The sequence below is a fragment of the Portunus trituberculatus genome, chromosome 46, assembly GCF_017591435.1.
Source record: "Portunus trituberculatus isolate SZX2019 chromosome 46, ASM1759143v1, whole genome shotgun sequence".
Lineage (NCBI taxonomy): Eukaryota > Metazoa > Arthropoda > Malacostraca > Decapoda > Portunidae > Portunus > Portunus trituberculatus.
Genome location: NC_059300.1, coordinates 17,812,139 through 17,835,731, shown reverse-complemented (window position 1 = coordinate 17,835,731; position 23,593 = coordinate 17,812,139). Strand labels below are relative to the sequence as shown.

The following is a 23,593-nucleotide window of genomic DNA, read 5'->3' as shown; positions in this document are numbered from 1 at the left end:
TAACGATTTTTTTCTAATTAAGTTTTCTTGTCATTTCCGACCAAACAAAGACATGAACGCCAACGCTTCGAAAAATTCCCCCTAAATTGTTTCTTGGTTCTCTTCTTTATTTTCCCTTTTCGTCCTTTTTTTTTATCTCTTTCGTCTTCTTTCCTACTATTCTCCATTATTTTCTTTACTTCTCCCACTGTTTTTTTCGTCTTCTGTTTTCCTTTCTACTATTCTTCTTTAGTTCTTTTCTTTGTTTATTCGTCTTTTTTGTTTTGTTCTTTCCTTCTACTTTCTGCTTTATTGTTTTTCAGTTACATTCTCTTATTTTCTTATCTTTCTTCTATTTTCCTCTTTATTATTTTCCTTTACATTTACCTTCTATATTTTCTTTCTTTCCTTTCACGCATAACTTTTCTTTCAAGATCATTTCTCTTATACTTTTCCTTCTCCCCCATGAGAGCTGCTGCTACTACAATTATTATTACATTATCACTACTACTGCTCCTACTACTACTACTACTACTACTACTACTACTACTACTACTACTACTACTACTACTACTACTACTACTTTTACTACTACCACTACTACTACTACTACTACTACTACTACTACTACTACTACTACTACTACTACTACTACTACTACTACTACTACTCCTAGTGGTAATACAGTTGTTTCTTATTTATTCAAACCTTTCGTCGATACTGATCTCTTTCAGCGTCTTCTTTGCCCGCTCGTTTCATCTATTACTTCCATTATTTCAGCTTTATTTTCATATTTCCAAAGTTTATTGTTACTGGCAGTGTCAATCATACAACATAATTTTCCCCTTACTCATCTTACTTTTATCTTTCATTGCCTGTCACGCTTGTTCTTTAATATTCTTAACTTCTTAATTATCAATCGTAAGTGCATGTCTTCTTTTCCTCGCCTTTCTTTCTTGCTTTCATTTATTTAATCACCTTATCTTGCGTACTTTTTTTTTTTATTTCTCCCAAACATATTGCAGTTCCTTTCATCTACATAGCGTTTATGTTTTCCATATTTCCATGTCGCGCGTTCGCTACTTGATATCTTTAGAGCGTTCTTATTGCATTCTTTCAGTTTATTTTTATCCTCTGCGATTTTTTTCAGCTTCATCCAGCACGACATAGCGTTTTCTTTTCCCTTATTTTTCATATTCTTTTTCTTCCCTCAATTTTTCCTCAGCATCTTTCTCTTTTGCTACGTGCTAATTACTCAACCACCATCACCGATAGTACCTTCACCAACATTGCTATCTTTGCTGCTACTACTACTACTACTACTACTACTACTACTACTATACTACTACTACTACTACTACTATTACTAATACCACTAATACTAATAACTGTACTACTACTACAACTACTACTACTACTACTACTACTACTACTATTACTGCAGTTACTACTACTACTGCTGTTGCTTTTACTACTATTCATCTTCCTATTTTTCTTAATTCAATTTCTCCTTTTTCTCCTTCTCCTCCTCCTCTTCTTCTTAATGTTCGTCCTTCTCTTCCTCTTCCTCCTTCCACGTACTCGCACTTCTAGACCATTCAGTTTCTCATTCCCATTTCTCTTTTATTCAATTCCTCCTCCTCCTCCTCCTCCTCCTCCTCCTCCTCCTCCTCCTCCTCCGGCACGATGCATCTTCCTTACTGTTGCTTCACCTCTCGCCTTTCATCCCTTTTAACCAAATCAGGGATGACCTAACTTAATTTGCTCTAAATTACCAGACCTATCTTTGCCCTCACAGCCTCTGTCTATCTGTCTGTTGGCTCTCTCTCTCTCTCTCTCTCTCTCTCTCTCTCTCTCTCTCTCTCTCTCTCTCTCTCTCTCTCTCTCTATCTATCTATCTATCTATCTATCTATCTATCTATCTATCTATCTATCTATCTATCTATCTATCTTCCTATCTATCTATCTATCTATCTCTCTCTCTCTCTATCTATCTATCTATCTATCTATCTATCTATCTATCTATCTATCTATCTATCTATCTATCTACTATCTATATATCTATCTATCTATATATATATATATATATATATATATATATATATATATATATATATATATATATATATATATATATATATATATATATATATATATATAAATCTAACTATCTATCTATCTCTTTTTTTGTGTAAAATTATTTGTTTTTTCTCTTTCTTTTAATCTTTCCTCTTATTTTTCATATTGCTGACGTCTTTCCTTCTCACCTTCACAGCTCTCTCTCTCTCTCTCTCTCTCTCTCTCTCTCTGTCTCTGTCTCTGTCTCTGTCTCTGTCTCTGTCTCTGTCTCTGTCTCTGTCTCTGTCTCTGTCTCTCTCTCTCTCTCTCTCTCTCTCTCTCTCTCTCTCTCTCTCTCTCTCTCTCTCTCTCTCTCTCTCTCTCATCGACACGTCATGTCTTTAGCACGCCACCACCAGATCTAACTCTTCCACCACACTTAACAACCTTCCCTTCCCTTTCCTTCCTTTTCCAACACCTCAACACCTCCACGGCTTCTATTCACGACTGACTTCACTAACTTTCCCTTCCCTTTCCTTCCACCACAAAAAAAAAAAAAAAAATATCCAGCCAACCCACGCTCGAAAACCCCCAAACAAACTCCTGCGACACTCAAATCCCCGTCAAGAGGAGCAGTGAAGGTATTGACAGACGCCCCACCTCTCCTTCCTCCCTTGCAGGTGCTGAACGACGCTCCACTACTGCCGGAGGACTCTGACCAGAAGCAAATGCCGCTGGTTATGGAGTCACCGCAGTGTGTTCTCTTCGGTACCTTCATGATCTGGTTCGCCTCCATCACGATAAATCTCGGTCCTACCTTCCTTTCCGGGGCACTGGCGGCGAACATTGATGAGGTATGTAGAGGATGTGAGTGTGTGTGTGTGTGTGTGTGCTTCACTGTTTGATCTGCTGCAGTCTCTGACGAGACAGCCAGACGTTACCCTACGGAACGAGCTCAGAGCTCATTATTTCCGATCTTCGGATGGGCCTGAGACCAGGCACACACCACACACCGAGACAACAAGGTCACAACTCCTCGATTTACATCCCGTACCTGTGTGTGTGTGTGTGTGTGTGTGTGTGTGTGTGTGTGTGTGTGTGTGTGTGTGTGTGTGTGTGTGTGTGTGTGTGTGTGTGTGTGTGTGTGTGTGTGTGTGTGTGTTTCTCCACATGTAAGAACGAACATTTGGAACCGAGGGGTGGGAGGAGAGAGAGTAATGATGACAAAGGTTGGGAATGGACAGTTCAGAAGAGGTGACGGAGTTGGGTGACAGACACTTCCCTTTTTGTCCTTGTAGCAGGTGAGAGAGCAGAGCGGAAGGGAGGAAAAAACTAGGAAGGAAGAAAAGAAGCAATGGAGGAGAAAAGAGATGGGTTACAGCTTTTATTTATAGTGCTATCGTGTTCCTGGGAAGAAGGAGGAGGAAGAGGAGGAGGAGGAAGAAGAGCAGGAGAAAAAGTATAGGTGATGCTTCACTTTGTTTACGTTGTTAATCTCTATTAATCTGAGGGGAGAGAAAGGCAGAGCGAGGGGTGCGTGTGAATGTGTGTCATGACGATAGAAGAGAGAGAGAGAGAGAGAGAGAGAGAGAGAGAGAGAGAGAGAGAGAGAGAGAGAGAGAGAGAGAGAGAGAGAGAGAGAGAGAGAGAGCAGCCAAGTTGTGCTATTACTATACTTAGGGTCGGAGAGGGAAATGCTCCATCTCACAATTTGTTCCAATTAATGTTACGATTCCCGGAATACGATTAATAGCATGACAGAGGAGGAGGAGGAGGAGGAGGAGGAGGAGGAGGAGGAGGAGGAGGAGGAGGAGGAGGAGGAGGAGGAGGAGGAGGAGGAGGAGAAAGAGAAGAAGGAAAAGGAGGAGGAGGAGGAAAAGAAGGAGGAGGAGGAAAAGGAGAAGGAGGAAAAGGAGAAGAAGGAGGAAAAAAGAGGAGGAAGAGTACGGAAGAAGAATGGAAAAGAACAAAAAAAAAAGACGAGTACATGAAGATTAAAACGGGATGAAGAGGAGAAAGAAAAGAAGAGCAGGAGGAGGAAGAAAAATAAGACAACAAGAAGAGCAATAACAAGAAGAAAAGGAGGCATAGAGAAAGAAGATAAGAAGTTAAAGGAGGAGGAAGAGTACGAGAGAAGAAGGGAGAAGAAAAAGAAAAGAAGAGTTCATGAAAATTATAACAGGAAGAGGAGGAGGAGAGAGAAAAGAAAGAGTAGGAGGAAGAAAAATAAGACAACAAGAAAACCAATAAGAAGAAAAGGAGGAACAGGTAGAGTAGGAGCACAAATAACAATAAAGATGAAAGTAATAAATCTAATAGTCGTTATCGAGCTGTTTGTGATGAGCTACACTAACTAACTCAACGTATAAGACATCCATCCAGCACTCCCCACAATACTGGCTGGCAGGAAAGGAAACTGGGATGGGTCAAAGAGATCAGATTTATTGGTATTACAAGTGACAAGTGTAGGAGAAGACAAGGATAAGGATGATTGCAAAAGAATTAGAAAAGAAAACCTAATAGCAACAAAACCTTACATCCTTGCGAGGCTAGTTGGAAAGGCTCTCCTTCTCCTCTTTCTCTATTCCTCCTTTTCTTATTATTGTTCTTCTTGTTGTCTTATTTTTCTTCCTCCTCCTGCTTTTCCTTTTCTTTCTCCTCCTTCTCTTCTTGTTATAATTTTCATGAGCTCATCTTTTCTTATTCTTCTCCCTCCTTTTCTCGTTCTCTTTCTCCTCCTTTTCCTCCTCCTCCTCTTTCTCTATTCCTCCTTTTCTTCTTGTTATTTTTCTTCCTCCTCCAGCTCTTCCTTTTCTTTCTCCTCCTCATCCTGTTTTAATCTTGATGTACTCATCTTTTCTTGTTCTTTTCTATTCTTCCGTACTCTTCATCCTCCTTTTCCTCCTCCTCCTCCTCTTTTTCCTCCTTCTCCTCCTTTTCCTTCTTTCTCTAACTACCTACAGGATAAAGAGTCAGGACAGTAAAGATGAAGGTTCCTCCCGATCCGTCACTCACCCCAACTTCAGTCCCTCGTAGATTTAGTACCAAAAAAGTGACAGAATTTTCATGGGCAAGAATGACAAAAGGTTTATGTGATTGATTTTATGGTGAGGTCCACACGTCTGACCGTTTGAAAAAATTTGAATATTAATGAAATACAGATATAGGGTAAGTAAAGTGATGGAGGAGGAGGAGGAGGAGGAGGAGGAGGAGGAGGAGGAGGAAAAGACAGAAAAAGATGAAGAGAAAGAGGAGGAAGAGGAAGAGGAGGAGGAGGAAGAGAAGGAGGAAAGCAGAGTTAAGTATGTGAAGAGGACTGTATATTGCAACACAGAAAGAGGAAGAGGAAGAGGAAGTGGAGTTCAGTAAGTGAAGAGGAGGATGAGGAGGAGGACGAGGAAGAGGAAGACGAGGAAGACGAAGACGACAAGAACGAGGATAACGACGAGGACAAGGAAGAGGACGAGGAAGAGGAAGAGGAAGAGGAGGACAGAATCAACTAAAGGAACTGGAACGAACGCGGAGGATGAGTCTCAAGTAGAAGAGGAGTATGTATCACAATCCCTTCGTCCCCTAGCTATCCCCTTCCCCTCGCTGCAATGACCACCACCTCTCCCCAGAATCTAATAACAGATCTCGCTTCTCCCACCCGTTTGTATTTCCTTCCAGCAGTGAAGAAAAAGAGAGAGGCGAATGAAAGAAATGAAGGAGAGGCAATTTCTGATGTACATCGTCTTATGTCGAAGAATCTGTCGAAACGGGGAGAGAGAGAGAGAGAGAGAGAGAGAGAGAGAGAGAGAGAGAGAGAGAGAGGAGGCATTATTCAGAGGCGTGATCAGCGAAACATTTTGATTAACGAAGTTCGAGGAAGAGGATGAGGAAGAGAAGAAGAAATAATGACGATAATGGTGATGATGATGATGATGAAGGTGATGAAGATGATGACGATGACGATGACGATGATGGTGATGATAAAAAGAACAATATATAGTGAGCGAAGTAAGAGAAGAAATGAAAAAGAGGAAAAGGATGCGGAGTGGTAGGTGAGGGAACAGCGACAGGAGGCGATCGCTGGTGGTGGTTGGCAGATGGCGGAGCAAAACGCTGACGCAGAGGGTGTCTATCAGCGGTGCTTTCTTCTTCTTTGGGATAAAAACAAAAAAGAAAGAAAGGCGGGAAGAAAGAAATAGAAAACGAAAAAGCACAAGAAGGAAGAAAAGAGGAAAGTCTAGAAAGGATTATCAGAAAGAGAGAGTAGGAGTAAAGTAGTAGTAGTAGTAGTAGTAGTAGTAGTAGTAGTAGTAGTAGTAGTAGTAGTAGTAGTAGTAGAGGTGGTGGTAATACTAGTAGTAGTAGTAGTAGTAGTAGTAGTAGTAGTAGTAGTAGTAGTAGTAGTAGTAGTAACAGTAGTGGCAACAGTAGTAGTAGTAGTAGTAGTAGTAGTAGTAGTAGTAGTAGTAGTAGTAGTAGTAGTAGTAGTAGTAGTAGCAGAGGTTATAGGAGTAGTGGTGGCTGTGGTGGTGGTGGTGGTGGTGATTGGGATGAAAAAGATTCTGCATCAATATTGGATTATAAAAAAGGAAAGATATTATTTTTTTACCAATCTCTTCCTTTATCGTTTCTCTCGTGATGGGAATAATTATGATGGTGTGTGTGTGTGTGTGTGTGTGTGTGTGTGTGTGTGTGTGTATATATATATATATATATATATATATATATATATATATATATATATATATATATATATATATATATATATTCTCGACTTCATTTACCCATCTATTTATTTATTTGATCATATATGTACCTCTATAAACATTCATATATTCATTGACTTCATAGTTTTCGTGTTTTGTTTTGTTTCAGTATATTTATCTAGTTTTGCATTCATTTGTTTACGTAATTACTTAGAAAATTCATTTAATTGATGTTCCATTGTGTTTGTGCTGTTTTATTTTGTTTTGTATTTTTATATTACGTTCACAGTTTTAATTTAATGTGTTGATGTTAGCGCCACCACGTTGTGTTCTTTGCGTGTATGTTATGGTATGTGTATAAAGTTCTCATTTTTCATGTACTTATAACTTCATTTTTCTTACAAAATAATAAAATATTTTTTTTCAGCAAAGTTTTAATTTCTATCTACAACGTTTAATTTCATTTGTCCTTGTACTTTTATACGTTTCCTAAAATAACAAATGTTTTTAGTATTTCATTATCTTAATTTCAATTTTACTGTTTTCTCTTAGAAATCTTATATTTTTGTCCGAGATTCATACTACTGCATTATTTCCACACTCATACATTCACTAGCATAACGCTTGTCATCATTATTTCCCACATACATTTTTCTATCCACAAAACAGTATTTCGTTCTTATAATTAATTTGCATTTATATCATATTGCCTTCATTGTATCTCTGTTTTAAGTTCAGTCGTCATTTCAATTTCATGAATCGACGTTCAATTTAATTAATCTACCCACTTTGTAAATGATTATACATGACTTCGTTGTTACGGCGCCACTGTCTGTCTGTCAAAGTCAATCACTCAATCAGCCAATCTGTGTGTGCTGCTGGTCCATTTGCTCGATTAAGACAGTGCAGCGTTGTGCCTTTGGTGTGACCACTGGTTTCTCCAAATTAACTTCACACTACACATGTACAGCCTGGAAATGTACGTGTGTGTGTGTGTGTGTGTGTGTGTGTGTGTGTGTGTGTGTGTGTGTGTGTGTGTGTGTGTGTGTGTGTGTGTGTGTGTGTGTGTGTGTGTGTGTGTGTGTGTGTGTGTGTGTGTGTGTGTGTGTGTGAGAGAGAGAGAGAGAGAGAGAATGAGGTTTTGGTGAACTACGTATACTGATTCTCTCTCTCTCTCTCTCTCTCTCTCTCTCTCTCTCTCTCTCTCTCTCTCTCTCTCTCTCTCTCTCTCTCTCTCTCTCTCTCTCTCTCTCACACACACACACACACACACACACACACACACACACAAAATGGAAAAATATCAAGAGTTATGAAAAGTGGCTACACACAAATGAATAGTAAATAACAATTGAACAAACTAGTTACCAAAACGAAGGAATAAATAACTATGAAAAACAAACAAATAATCAAATACATATGCAAATTAATCAAATTCAGTAAAAACAAAAGTACATTCAGAACCCTTATTAAAAAAAAAGCTAATTAATATTTAACATTTAATTTTTTTTCAATATTTTCTCCCTCTTTTCACATTAATCACAAAGATAACGAAAGAGGTTACTTCATATATTTTTCATTTTTCCTGTGCTAATTTTCGTCTTCTCTCCTCTTTTGGCTTTTGCTTCACCATTCACTCACTTCATCGACTTTTGTTTTCCTCCTCCTCCTCCTCCTCCTCCTCCTCCTCCTCCTCCTCCTCCTCCTCCTCCTCCTCCTCCTCCTCCTCCTCCTCCTCTTCAGCATCCCATTTATCTTTACCTTTTCTCTCTCTCTCTCTCTCTCTCTCTCTCTCTCTCTCTCTCTCTCTCTCTCTCTCTCTCTCTCTCTCTCTCTCTCTCTCTCTCTCTCTCTCTCTCTCTCTCTCTCTCTCTCTGCTTATCACCTCATAACAAACCAAACCTAACCTAACCTACCACACCTTGACTTACCATCTCAGAACACACCTAACCCGACCCAACCAATCTCACACTCTCTCAATCTCTTCCTGCAGGAACACAACGCCCCATCGTGTCCGCTCATCACGGGGCCGCTGCGTCACTATGTCCTGAACGTGCTGTGGATCGTGACTAACGTGCTCGTGGTGCTGCTCACAGTCTATCATCTCTGGAAGCTGTACCGTGACCTGTCCACCTCCTCGCTCGAAGCCGTCCGCATCGCCTCCCTCGTCACCACCATGATCAGCGTCACCCAGCCAAGAAACCAAGGTGCGCGGGGATGTTGAGAGGATATCAGAATGTGCGGAATTGTTGGAGTGTTTTTTTTTTTTTTTTTTTTTTGAAGGAGGGAAGGGAATATGAAAGAAACGTATGAAGGGAGGTGAACGAAGGAACTGAGGAATGGAGAAATGAAATGGAAGATGAAGGGATGAATGAAGAGGAAGACATAAAGAGATTAGAAAAAATGAGGAATGCAAGGATGAAAGGAAACAAAAAGAGATGGAAGGAAATGTGGAACGAAAGGGATGAAAGGGGACAAGAATGGTTAGGAGGGAATGTGGTATGAAGGATGTGTTTCAAGAAAGGAGGTGTGGGAGAATGAAACGGAAGATGTGAAGGAATGAAGGGGAATAGGAAGGGATGAAAGCAAACATAAAGGGAAGAGAGAGAAAGAGATAGAATGGAATACAGAGAACTTGAAGGAACGAAACGGAATGGACGGTTAAAGAGAAATGAAGACATAAATTAATAAAAAAAAGGAATATAATGGACGAATAAAGAGAAGAATGAGGCATGCAAGGATGAGAGGAGAGAGAGGAGACATGAAAGGATAAGAGGCATATTAAATTAAAAGGCGATGAAAGATGGAGGAACGAAGGCAAGGAAAGGCATGGAGGGGAATAGAGAATGCAGGCGTGGAAGAAATATAACAAGACGAAAATAAAGAAGGAAGGAAGGAAGAGTTGGTAGGTTGTGAGACACGAAAAGCAAGAAGGGAAAGACGAATAAAAGACAGAACGAAATGGTGAAGGGAGGAAAGGGTGAAAGGGTGGACATAAGAGAGGAAGGAAAAATAAAGAAAGGAACGAAAGAAGGGAGGAAGGGAAAAGGAGCAGGGGAACTCAATACGTGAAAAATGAGTGAATGGGAAACCGGGGGAAAGATAAGAGGAAAAAGTAGATGAATGAAAGAGCAAAAAGAGAGAAAGAGAGAGGGAGATAAAAGAGAGAAGGAAGAAAGGAAAGAGGAATGGTCGCAGAGAAGGATGGATTGCAGTAAGAAGAGGATGAATGAGACAACAAAGGGAGAGATGCATGGGGTATGAGGAGGGGAGAAGAAATGAAGGACGAAAGGTCATGCGAGGGAGGAAAGGAAAGATGGAAGGCCACACGAATGGAGCTGAGGAAGGGATGGAAAAACGGAAGAGGAAGTAGGAACAGAGACGAGGGTAATAGTTCTTTTTTTCCTTTCCGTCTAATTGATCAATGATAATTACCTTGTATTGCTTCTTTCTGTCTTTCTCTGTCTATTTGTGTTCTTTTGATTATTTTCTCCACTTTATTTCTCTTCTTATTATACAACTATGCTCTCTCTCTCTCTCTCTCTCTCTCTCTCTCTCTCTCTCTCTCTCTCTCTCTCTCTCTCTCTCTCTCTCTCTCTCTCTCTCTCTCTCTCTCTCTCTCTCTCTCTCTCTCTCTCTCTCTCTCTCTCTCTCTCTCTCTCTCTCTCTCTCTCTCTCTCTCTCTCTCTCTCTCTCTCTCACCGCGCCATAAGTTGCACCTGCACAGAATACCTGCGGCCGACAGGTGATAATCGAGGGTTGTTTTTCATATATATCACTTGTTTGAATGTGCCCCACAAAACCCTCCAGATTATTCCACCCTGCCGATATATTACCCTATATATCATACATGTCAAAAAAAAAAAAATGTAGGTAGAACAAAAGGAAAAAAAAAAAAATAACAGTGCATTTTACATTCCATTCAGATTAAATTGTCGGATATGCTCTGCCCCTTTCAGCCCAGCGGTAACCAATCAGATCTATTTTACGCCCAGCTAGTTGCCAATCACTTAATCTTAGTTGTGGGTGAGGGCAGTGCTTCCCCAACAGGTAATGATGATGTGAGTGTAAGGGAAGAGAAGGGAAGGGAAGGGAAGGGAAGGAAGGAAAGGAGAGGAAAGGAAAGGAAAGGAAAGGAAAGGAAGAGAAGGGAAGGGAAGGGAAGGAAGAGAAGAGAAGGGAAGGGAAGGGAAGGGAAGAAATGGGAAGAAATGGGAAGAGAAGAGAAGAGAAGAGAAAAGAAGAGAGGAGAAGAGAAGGGAAAGGAATGGATGGTGAGGAAAGAGAAGGAAAAGGAATGGAAGGGAAAGGATAAAGGGTTATTCATTATATTACTAGTTTCCTTACATGATGACGTAGTGAGCAGTTTGATGGTGTTTGGAACAGGAAGGACGGAATGAATGAATGGATAAAGGAAGAAAGGAAGGAAAAGAGAAAAAATAAAAATTAATAAAAGGAAAACGAAAAGATAAGGAATGATTAAATAGATAGATAAGTGAACGAATTAATCAAAGAGAAACAGTGCCAAGACAAGAAAAAACAGCTTTATTGAAATATATAAATGTTGATTAAAAAAAGTTAGGAAGACAGAAGGACGAAAAGAAAAAAAAGAGAGAAACAGACAAACAAAAATTCTGACAAATACGGGATACAAAATAAAAACACCTGTTTAGTGAAGCAAGTATACTGTACAAGTGTGCGATGAAATACACCAATATAATCCAACTCATTTAGCGCATACCAGTGAATAGAAATGAGCTTAACACGCTTGAGAGAGAGAGAGAGAGAGAGAGAGAGAGAGAGAGAGAGAGAGAGAGAGAGAGAACTCATTGATTTATACAACTAATGCAGCTTCAGGAGGTTGGAGAGAGAGAGAGAGAGAGAGAGAGAGAGAGAGAGAGAGAGCAACAGCTCTGAATACTGCGGATGATCAGCTTGGTGCACCTTCTGTGATGTTACGTAATCCGCGGCACTTGTCCTTCCCCCCTAACACGTAACACTACATACCCTAACGACCATTTTTATTTTCATTTTACTCGTTTCTCAAATCCAACAATATCATTTTCCTTCGCCTTCGCCTCCGATTTCAAATTCTGGTTCTTTTTTTTTTTCTCCCTATCATTCATTTTCCTTATTTTTACTATTCAGGTCCCGTGGCCAATAAGGGTATTATCTTTTAATCAATCACTTTCTCTCCCTCCTTTGTCTTGTTTCATCTCTCTTCCTTATCTTCTTTAATTCTATCTTACCGTTTCGCTTCTCCTCACCTTCACTTTCTACTAATCACTTTTTTTCTTGTTCTCTACTGGTTTTTACCTCCCCCCCCACTTGTCCTCTTTTCCAGTATTCTTATCATTGTCCCTCTGACATTAGGCCTTTATTCTTCGCTTCCTTGCTTGGCTTTCCCTCCCATCTCCTCTGTTCACTTCTTCCTTTCAATCACTCTTTCCCTCTATCTCCTGTGCTCACTCTTTTCTTTATATTTCCTCTGTTTACTCTCTTCTTTCTATCTCCTGTGTTCGCTCTTTCTATCTTCTCTGCTCACCTCTTTCTATCTCCTTTGTTCACTATTTCCTTTCTTTCTCCTGTGTTAACTTTATCTTTTTTTATTTCTTCTGTTCACTCTTTCTTTTCTATCTCCTGTCCTCACTCTTTTCTATCCCCTTTGTTTATTTTTCCCCTTCAATCTCCACCCTTCACTCACTCTTCCCTTCCTCTACCTTACCTGCTCTCAGTCAAACAACTTTCACTAAATATAAATTTACAACACAAGAGCACCTTTTCTCCCCTCCATCCATCGAGGAGAAAATCCTATTAAACTTTTTTTTTACCCTTTTCAACCAAGCCTCCGCACAAAAAAAAAAAATATTACGGACTCCTAACTATCAAATTCCTTTTCTTAATATATTTCCTTTTCTACAACTCACTTCAGTAAGAAACATAAATAATATAACCATCTGCTACCGTCCTATATTTCATTAAATGTCTTCTATTATGACTTCGATTATTAAGCTCTTAAATGTTTCATTGTTGTGTTATTCCCATTTTCTTAAGGACAAGCCAATCTGAGACACATTGTATTGCTCTACAACCACCTCTAAACTTTGTACTGTAGAGAAATGGCAAAATTTTATCACTTTTATTCTTTGCAGGGTTACAAAAAAGTTACATGCATTGTTTTTAGTGTCGAGAAGTGTTGCATACCGCAATTATTGGGTTAAATTTTTATATATTGATCACTAGTATAGTCCTCCTAATGATTGACAAACTAGAAACTTCTTCTCTTCGATGTAGCTTCGTTAAAAATTCATAGTCTTGAAAATAGCCTGAGTTTAGTTATTCTAAACAATCTCCATCAATCTTCCCTTCCTTATAATCCCATCCTACACCTTCCGAAATATTGTATTCATCTCATTCCATCAGTCTTGAATACCAACATCCTTCAGCCTTTGATTCTTCTATTTTTATACATCCCATCCCCCCCTCCTAAACCACCACCATCACCAACAACATAAGCCAACCACCTTTTGTTATACTAGAGTTATTTGAAGCCAAACCGTTCAACTATTAGTTCTGGTTCCACTCTTAGCATCCACTCCATTCCTAAGAACAATATCCATTCCTTAAAAACCAACATCTTCCAACCTTCTTTTCCTTTCTATTGCCACCATCCTCGAAAAAGTAAATAAATAGAATAAAGGGGAGAAGAAACATCCATTACTTACCATTGTCGCCAAACTCCCATTTCCTACTTTCCCTTTCCATTCATATCATAACAGTACAGAGCTCACCTTGAAATCCATTTAGCAGGAACTTCCTTTCACTCGTCTTTCCACAGTGTCCAACGCCCACTTCCTTAGAATAAAGACATACATTAACAACATCATCAAGATACATCTCCCTCCCACCATTCCTTCCATCCTCTCCAGGGTCAACAGAAAAAAGAAAACAGAGAGAAGACACACTTTATGGAGCGCCGTTCTAAAGCAACATTCCCGACCTACAGCTCAGTTCTACAAAGCCTCTCCGTTACACAAAGAGACCTTCAGCCTATCCTAACCTCACTTAACCTAGTATAACCTAACCTAACCTAACCTTTCCTCTCCATAGCTGCACGAAAACCATTAACACTGGATCTTTACACACCCAGACAGTTACGGCTTGAAACCCACAACTTTCATGACCTCTGACCCCCGCACCTCTCCCAACAGACCCTGAGGCGAGTGAGCACCGGCAGGTCAACAGCTACATCAACCGTATGGAGCGTGAGGGCGTGGAGCGAGTCAAAATGTTCGTGGTGGTGACGATCGCCTACGTGGTGTTCTGGGGCCCCCTGTTCCTGGTTACTCTGCTCACGCCATCAGGAGGCAAGACAGGACTCAGCCACGAGGTAAGGTGGAAGAGGATGACGAGGAGGAGGAAGAAATGAAAGGGTAGTAAGGAGATATGGAAAGAGAGAGAGAGAGAGAGAGAGAGAGAGAGAGAGAGAGAGAGAGAGAGAGAGAGAGAGAGAGAGAGAGAGAGAGAGAGAGAGAGAGAGAGAGAGAGAGAGAGAGAGAGAGAGACAGACAGACAGAAAAAAATGCAATAAAAGATACAAAAAAGAAAAACGAAAAATAACAAACATCAACAAAGTGAATGAAAAAATAAAACAGAAACAAAAATACGAGTAAAATAAAACAACTGACGATATCGAGGAAAAGGAACACTGTTAATGAGAAAGAAAGTAAGAAAAAGGCAAAAATAAGGACAATAACGAGGAAGTAGAGAGAGAGAGAGAGAGAGGTAACGCGGTGAAGCAAATAGCCAACGACACGAAACAAGATTAGCGGTTAAGAAGTGTGGACTCGTGTAATTTGGCTGAGGGAAATAAATTAAAATTGCCTCGCCTAAAGTACTTAAGGATCCCTGGAGGAAAAGCTATTGACGTGGTACTCTCTCTCCTCTCCGAAACTGATTAATATTACACCTTTTGCTTCATTGTCGGTGTTGCTGGTGGTGCTGTGCGTGTTCTGTCTCTGTTCAGAAGGGTGAGGGCACTTGAAGGAATTAGATGAAAAAGACAAAGATATTTTCATGAGTTTTCTTCTTGTTATGAGACAAGACGTGGTGTGTTTAAGGAGGTGTTTCTCTATAATTGAGGATGTTAATGTTAAGTTAGTTCATAAACTTATGGATTGTTTGTTGTTGTTGTTGTTGTTGTTGTTGTTGTTGTTGTTGTTGTTGTTGTTGTTGTTGTTGTCTGTTTGTTTGTTTTTATTCTTAGTTTTCTTCGTCTTCTCTCCTTCTTCTTTGTCTTCTTTGTCTCGAGGGGCGCCGCGAGAAGATAAGGAATCTCTTCATTGTGTTGTAGGAAGTGGATGTAACAGGAGACAAGGAGGGGAAGAATAGGGCAGACACATTTACTCAGTCCCCAGGTAGACTGGTTGTGCTTGGTGATAGTCAAGTTAGGCACTTAGTGAGTTTTGTGCTAGTGCTAAGAAGCATAGAACGAGGGTGTGTTTGCTGTGAGCAGTAATAGGAAAGGTAGCAGAAAGACTGGACACGTGCTTTGGAGAAGATAGGTCAAAATTCATTGTCTTTTTACAGTGTAGGAGGAAGTGATGTTGATACAGTCAGGAGTGAAGAGCTGTTCGGGAATTTTAAACAAGCTAGTTAAATCAACAAAAGTACGTGGCTCATCGAAGGAAAAGAATAGCTTATTTATTACACAAACTGTAAAAGATGCTTTGAATAAAATGTATTTGCTTCGAGGAATGGCTTGCGTAGAAAACTGATCTTATTGCTTAAACAGAAACTTTTTAAACATATCAGAAAAAGTATCTAATCCAGAGGTTAGGATTGATGGCTTTACACTTCACTGTAAAGACAGGGAAAACAGGAAAGACGTAGAGCTGTATGTTAGTGGCACATTACAATGTCAATCAGCAGTAAAATCACAACAGATGGTAAAACAGAGACGTTATGGGCGGATATTAAGGGATGATCGCAATCAGTAGTACTAGGATTAGTGTACAAGCCACCAAATACTAAAAGGAAATCAATTCCTAATTATGGCAGGAAATAGACAGAACAGACAGGTACTCCAGTCAGGTATGCGTGGTACATATTGATCTTAGGAATGTCGACTGCAATCTAATCTAATTCTAAAGGCGGGTCCACATGTGTCACTATGCGGGTGGCAATGCTACCCGTTAGAGATTTCGAGTACTGATACCAGCAAAACAAGACCGACATGTTGGTTTCGTTCAGCCACTAGCAGCTGTTGACATAACGCAAAAAGATTTGAACATGTGGTGTCCAGAGATGATGGTGTAGGAGCTAGTGAGGGACAAACAAGACATGAGTTATACAGCAAGAAAAACCTTCACAGAAGTACTTTTGCTAAGATCGCTGCTCCGAGGACTGTTTCCCTCTTTGCAGTGTTCTGTTGGAGGTGAGGATTGAATACTTGTGATGAATTAATTCGATAGCAATTGTGCATAGTCTTTTTAAGAAGACATTTTGTTGGGACAGCTGTTTGCTTATAATCATTTCCCGCCAACCAGCCGATACTTCTACGGTTAGCCTAATTTGATTTTAAGTTCTAACAAACGAAGAGGAAGTAGTTACACGGAAAGAAGTTCGAGAGCTGCTAGGCAACATCGACTATTGTGAAATTAGATAAAAATTAAAATAGGACAAATTTCTAGAACAAAATACTACAGTAAAATATCTGACTTCAAGAAAGCAGGTTTTGAGAGTTTATAAAGGAGTTGACTAGCAAAGGACGCAGAGGGAAAGTCAAGTAAAACTAAGAACAGAGGTGAGAGAGAGACGAGACTGGGTGAGGGAGGTGAGGTGAGGTGTGAGGTGAGAAACGGCAGCATGATTCAGAGGGGTGAGAAAGGGAAAGTGCTAGATGAGGCATGGTGTGAGTCAGGTCATATAGTGATGGGTGAGGTGAGGTCGGAGAGGATGGAGGAAGCAGAGATGGATGAATTAGGGGAAGTAAATGTAGGTGAGTTGTATAAATATTCGTTGATCAGTTACAAAAAGATCAGTTAACAAACATCCCACATTGAACAATATCACCCAAAATTGACTACGTGGATGACTGGTAGGTTAAAACACTACATAGGACCAAAAAGAAGAATATATGTATAAGAGTTTAGTCAAGGAAAGATGTTTTAAGACAACAATATAACGTTTGATCAGTCAGGAGGTTAACGAGGAGATCTAAAAAATCAATCAGAGTTGAAGTTGATGGTAACCAGCCGGACAAAGACATTCCATGGAATTTTATTAGTTAGCCTATATATATAAGAAGAAAACAGAGGGATAATAGGTCCATTAAAGACAGCTGATTGGAGGTTGGTTAGTTATGTGCAAGATATCAGCAAAATCATGAGTGAGTGCTTTTAACTCCCTTCAGCCAGGAAAACACATGTGGAATGCCAAATAGTAATCAGATTTTTAGAGCATAAGATAATGAGAAGCTAATAGATATTTCAATAATTAAAAGATAGTGGAACAGGTCATGTGAAGGAAGGCCAATTTAGTACCCATCTTTAAGAAAGCAGATAGAATTTTAACGTCTAATTATAGACCTGTTACCTTATTAACTTTAATTGTAAGTACAAAAACTGAATCAGAATAGCGAGGAACATTAAGAAGGTTTTAGACAAGCATAACTTGATAAATCAGTCAAAGCAATGCTTCACAAAGGGGAAGTCTTACCTAACAAACTTGCTGAGTTCTTACAGTAAAGTTTACGAGAATGGAGATAATGAAGATAGTTTATGACATCCTATACCTGAATTTCAGTAAAGCGTTTGACAAGGTACGCACCCATCACTGGCTTCTGAGAAAGGATAGGGATCAGGAGATAGATGGAAAGATATTAGGATGGATAAGGTAGTGGCTAGGTCATAGGTGACAGAGTTGTACATGTAATAAACGGCTCTAGATCCGAATGGGTTCAAGTAATTATTGGGGTGCCACAGGAATCAGTTTTAGGACCATAATTGTTTTTGACATATATTAATGACTTGAATAATGGAATTAGTGATTATATTAGTCAATTTTCAGATGCCACGAAGATAGATAGATCAATCAAGTTAAATTTGGTTGTCATCATCTTGCAGGTAGATTCTAGATATGATGAACGAATGGACTGACGGATGCTTAGTAATAATAAAGTACTTGCGTAGGTAGAGGAAACTCACACGGTAGGTACACAATAAATAAAAAAATTTTGGTAGATTCAGGTTGCGACAAAGATTTAAAACTTATAATTAGCTTCGATCTCAGTCTAAAAAATCAATATATAAAGGTTAGAAATATGGCAAACAGAGTACTAGTATTAATTTTTTAGGAATGTTAATACCAGAAGTCTCGAAAAAATACTATCTATATTTAGCGCTGGTTAAACCTCACCTAAATCATGCTGCACACTTCTGGTCCCCACATTAGAATGAGGATATTACTATACTAGAAAAAGTATAAAGGAATGTAACTAAAAGGACACGGGATGAGGGATATTCCCTATGAAACAATATTGAAGCTGTTTATTTTGCATTCCTTACAAAGACGCACGTTAAGACGGAACGTGATAAAAGTCTAAGTGTTTCAGGGACCTAAGCAAAGATCTTAGGATCAGTAACCACGATAAAAGCAGAAATAAAATATTCAAAACTAAGAAATTAAGATTTAAGTAAGAGAATGGAAGGAACTGTTTCTCAAATGGAATGGTAGATGAATGAACCGGACTCAGTAAGTAGGTTGTTAGTGTTAGGTCAATAGAGAGCTTTAGCATAAATTGTAACAGGTGTACAGGTTGGATGATAGGTAGAAATAGTTAAGTATGTGACATACAGGGACTGCCACGTGTATGCTTGATGTCTTATTGCAATTTCCCTTATTTACTCAAGAACAAAAATACATAAGTATACGTGTGTGTGTGTGTGTGTGTGTGTGTGTGTGTGTGTGTGTGTGTGTGTGTGTGTGTGTGTGTGTGTGTGTGTGTGTGTGTGTGTGTGTTTGTTTGATCTGCTGCAGTCTCTGACGAGACAGCCAGACGTTACCCTACGGAGCGAGCTCAGAGCTCATTATTTCCGATCTTTGGATAGGCCTGAGACCAGGCACACATCACACACCGGGACAACAAGGTCACAACTTCTCGATTTACATCCCGTACCTACTCACTGCTAGGTGAACAGGGGCTACACGTGAAAGGAGACACACCCAAATATCTCCACCCGGCCGGGGAATCGAACCCCGGTCCTCTGGCTTGTGTGTGTGTGTGTGTGTGTGTGTGTGTGTGTGTGTGTGTGTGTGTGTGTGTGTGTGTGTGTGTGTGTGTGTGTGTGAGAGAGAGAGAGAGAGAGAGAGAGAGAGAGAGAGAGAGAGAGAGAGAGAGAGAGAGAGAGAGAGATAAAGAGAGAGAGAGAGAGAGAGAGAGAGAGAGAGAGAGAGAGAGAGAGAGAGAGAGAGAGAGAGAGAGAGAGAGAGAGAGAGAGAGAGAGAGAGAGAGAGAGAGAGAGAGAAAGAGAGAGAGGGGGGGGACAGGAAAGATAATGAGGTGAGGGTGACAATGATAAGGGCGCCTCTCGTTCATCAGGTGAGGGCGGCAGATGAGAGAAGGTAAATATAGATTAGTTCCTGGGGGAGGAGAGGGGTAGGGAAAGGGAGACGGGAGGAAGGGAGGGAATTTGTTAATAAAGCAAACACATAAATATTCACGAGGGGAAGTAGGGGAAGACAAATGCGCTTTGAGATCCACCTGGCGTGTTCAATCCCCTTTGAAAATTACCTTTGTCATATGTGAAATGAAAATATAGCAATAGTTTCAAATGCCTCCCCTCCCTTCCTTCGTCCCTCCCTTCCCTCCCTTCCTTCTTCCTCCCTACCTCCCTCGCTCCCTCCCTCGGTCCCTCTTTGTGTTGTATTAAGTGAAATGTAACTATTATCACCATCCACGTATTGAATACTACGTCTCTCTTTTCTCACTGGTTACGTTTGCTATTTATTGCATATTATTGCTTAACTGTGGGATTTGCATACTGGATTTTCAAAAGCTTGATAAGGGTTAGACAAATGAGAGGGAAAGGTGTGAAGCTCTTTTACGTCTCCACTACACCTTTTTTTCACAGACAGGGAAGTGAATATCGTAGTGTTGCTTTAGCATGAGAAGTGCATATTTAGATAAATATTTTAGCACCTTATTTGGAACACTTTTGACAAGCTGTATTAAATTTTTTTTGGTTTCTAAGAAAGATAATCTACTTATCGGACATAAGAAATCATGAGAAAATCAATGAAGCTGCAAAAAAAAAGGAAAAATCATCAGGCCTACACAAAGGAGTCTCTGTATTAAACGTTCCTACTTCATCCACAAACCTATATGATATTTTAAATTCTTCCTGATGAATGAACACCAACAATCTGACCATTGATTGAGTTATTCCATTCGTCTACTACGCAGTTTGAGAAGCGGTAAATTGAATGCTAAGTACAGACTAAGTGTGGGAAAGACTCAGCTTCTCTTGGAGCAGAAACACTCATTATTATACCTGTGACCTTTGATATCTGTCCTTATAAGGGAACGATGTTTTTGAAGATAAAAACGTGTCTTCCCCACCACTGTCCCTGATCATTTGTCTCACTTCTGTCAAGCTCTAATGAAATTTTACTCCTACGTATTCCACTCCAAATCAATACTGTGTAATGTGTAACAAATTAAAGTTGGGGGAAATGAGACTCTCACTACTTAAGGACTAAAAAAAATAATAAATGTAATAGAATGTGCATCCCGCTGGAAAGCAATAATGTGTTTTGCGGTAATGGTGATGGAAGGGTCAGGAAATGAGGTATATAATTTTCAATACAACAAAAGATCTCATTGAAAGAAAGAAAATATAGGTTACATAGAGAGAGAGAGAGAGAGAGAGAGAGAGAGAGAGAGAGAGAGAGAGAGAGAGAGAGAGAGAGAGAGAATGCAAAGAATGAGGTTAGAATAAATTTGAGCATGAAAACTGGAAAAATTACAGTACGTATAATAAATAATAAATTAAAATTAGGAAAATGGAGAGAGACATAATTTTCAATAAACAATATAACTCCAACACCATAAAACAAAATACGATAAGAAAAAACCTAAAAGAAATAAAACTGAACACTAAAACGTTGCAAAAGTATCACAGAAAATTAGAATGGACGTAATGCTTAGTACTACAACACGCACGAATAAAAAGAAAAAGAAAACATGGGAGAAGAAAAATTGCGGCGCCTTAATGGGAAAAGAAGGAAACGTGAGGCGAGAGAGAAAAACATGAGCGTAAAAAAATGACGTGTGATTGGAAAAGAAATGGAATTCGAACTCATTATCCCCGAGAGGAATGAGAATCCGATACTGGAAAATGAAAAGTTGCAAAAAAAAAGTTTCCTCTTTCATAGCTTTTAATCCATGACTGGAGAGAGAGAGAGAGAGAGAGAGAGAGAGAGAGAGAGAGAGAGAGAGAGAGAGAGAGAGAGAGAGAGAGAGAGAGAGAGAGAGAGAGAGAGAGAGAGAGAGAGAGAGAGAGAGAGAGAGAGAGAGAGAGAGAGAGAGAGAGAGAGAGAGAGAGAGAGAGAGAGACGGAGACAGGCATAAAGACACAGAGAAAGACAGACAAGGACAGTGAAAGACAAAAAAAAAACACATCCCACCACCTTCCGACAGAAAAGTGAAGACGATGAGACGAACACAAAAGCAGGAATACAAACTCGCACGCAAACAAATAGAGAGGAAGAAAAAAAAGAAGTAAACATTCACCGCCATTACACGTCTTGGAATTTAAGGATAAGGAAACAGGGGATGAAGCAAAAGCAGTATATTTATCTTTTGTCTGCAGAGAGCGTTCGTTGTTTCTAAAGACGACGTGAGAGAAATAATGTCCCCTCACTTCATCTTTGTTTTTTTTCTCTCTCTCCTTCATTTTCTCCCATTACCTTGTCTAATCTTTATTCATTATATCTTTACCGGAAATTCCCTCATGAACGTTTCACCTGGATTTATCTTTTTTCTCAGTGATAATGTCTCTAATGTAACATAACGTAGCTTAATTAATCACGTCGGGGTAATTCTTGAAGGAAATTTTGCAGGTGGAATGTCCCCAAGTGCAATATAAGTATAGAAAATTATCATAGAATCACAGTATACGATAAACATTAAAGTTAAACTGTTTTCCCTTCTCTCCCTTTCTCCCCTTTCCGTTCCCCTTTTCCACCTCCTCCAATTAAAAACCTACATCTTGTCTCATCAATCTTCCACCTTCATATATCTTCCTATATCTTACACTTTTCACCTTCCTTCACCTCTCTATACCTCCCGTCTTTCTATACCTTCTGTCTTGCTATCTTCCTACACATCCCATTTTTTCCGTCTTCCACTTCCAACACCTGCATTTTCACATCCTACACCATCCTTAACTTCCTGTCCCTTCTCGTTCCCCTCCATCCCCACAGGTGACTCTTCACGTGGCTTATGTGCACGCCTTCGTCAACCCGGCACTGTTCCTGGCGCTGCACAAGGGCTTAAGGAAGGCAGTAACCGACATTATGTGTTGCCATTGCTCCACTGTGAGTTGCGCCGCTGTGAGTGATGTCCAGTCCCTCTTCTCTCTCACACACACACACACACACACACACACACACACACACACATTTTTTTTGCCTAACTTTATACTTAACACTTTACTCTTTCTCAAATTCTCTCCGCTTCCCACATTACCTAAGTTAACTAAGGAAAGGATCCAGTCCACTTTATACTCTCTCTCTCTCTCTCTCTCTCTCTCTCTCTCTCTCTCTCTCTCTCTCTCTCTCTCTCTCTCTCTCTCTCTCTCTCTCTCTCTCTCTCTCTCTCTCTCTCTCTCTCTCTCTCTCTCTCTCTCTCTCTCTCTCTCTCTCTCTCTCTCTCTCTCTCTCTCTCTCTCTCTCTCTCTCTCTCTCTCTCTCTACGTGAGTTTCAAGAATTTCAAATGTTGGAAAATACTGCCTACACAATGTGACTTGTTTATAAAGACAAGAACTTAAGTTGGAAAAAATATAATCCGATGACAACTATGGTTTTTATCTTATTCTTCCAAAGTGATATCATTATTAGTTGTCTCTAAAGTTTTGAATTAAACCAAGAGCGTGTTTCTTAATAGTACTTGTTGATCAGATGTTCGAATTATATGACTATTTCCACACACTTTAGATGACTGGATCGATCAGTGAGATTCAAATTTCATCCCTTTCACTAATGTATATAAACAAGAGCCAGGTGTCAGGAACATATAGTCAAACTAAGAAATAAATGAAGATCAGCAACAAATGCACAAACTAATTAACATAGACAATAAAAACAAATAGTTATTCTACATGTAGAAAGCAGATCAAGATGTCTCGTCTTCATACTTATATCCTTTCAATCACCGTGCATGCAAGGAACGAGGTCTTACTTCTGTGCTCTAAACTTATTTCTACCGCAAATGTTCTCCCCTTTCACCAACAACAATATCTTACATACTACCCAAACCTATCCCACTACTAACGCACCATCACCACCATCACCACCACTGACGCCATCCACTCTCCCTCTTCCCCATGCACCTGTCTGGCACCTGCTCACCATTTTTCAAGTCAGTCACGTCAAGAAGTTACCGAAGCATAAATTCCAATTAAAACCCTGCATAAGAATATCGCCTTAAGTTCTTGCTGCTTTGCTGAACAATGCATCACACACACACACACACACACACACACACACACACACACACACACACACACACACACACACACACACACACATACACACACCAGAATTAATGAAAATATATCCTCCAGATAAATTCATA

The 23,593-nt window shown here is 39.7% G+C and overlaps 1 protein-coding gene across 11 annotated transcripts in view; it reads left to right on the top strand.

The window, feature by feature from the left end:
- Positions 1 to 23,593, top strand: part of LOC123519824 — a 248,780-nt gene that overhangs the window by 182,324 nt on the left and 42,863 nt on the right. For 10 of the 11 annotated variants that reach the window (XR_006679104.1, XR_006679105.1, XM_045281344.1 and 7 more), the window contains 4 exons: positions 2,718 to 2,891; positions 8,728 to 8,941; positions 13,946 to 14,124; positions 22,221 to 22,349. Coding sequence is in view for 9 of the 11 variants with exons in the window: in XM_045281344.1 (XP_045137279.1) it covers positions 2,718 to 2,891; positions 8,728 to 8,941; positions 13,946 to 14,124; positions 22,221 to 22,349 (696 nt within the window). In the remaining 2 variants the exon portion in view is untranslated. The remainder of the gene's footprint in view (positions 1 to 2,717; positions 2,892 to 8,727; positions 8,942 to 13,945; positions 14,125 to 22,220; positions 22,350 to 23,593) is intronic. The other variant, XM_045281345.1, reaches the window with a different exon arrangement.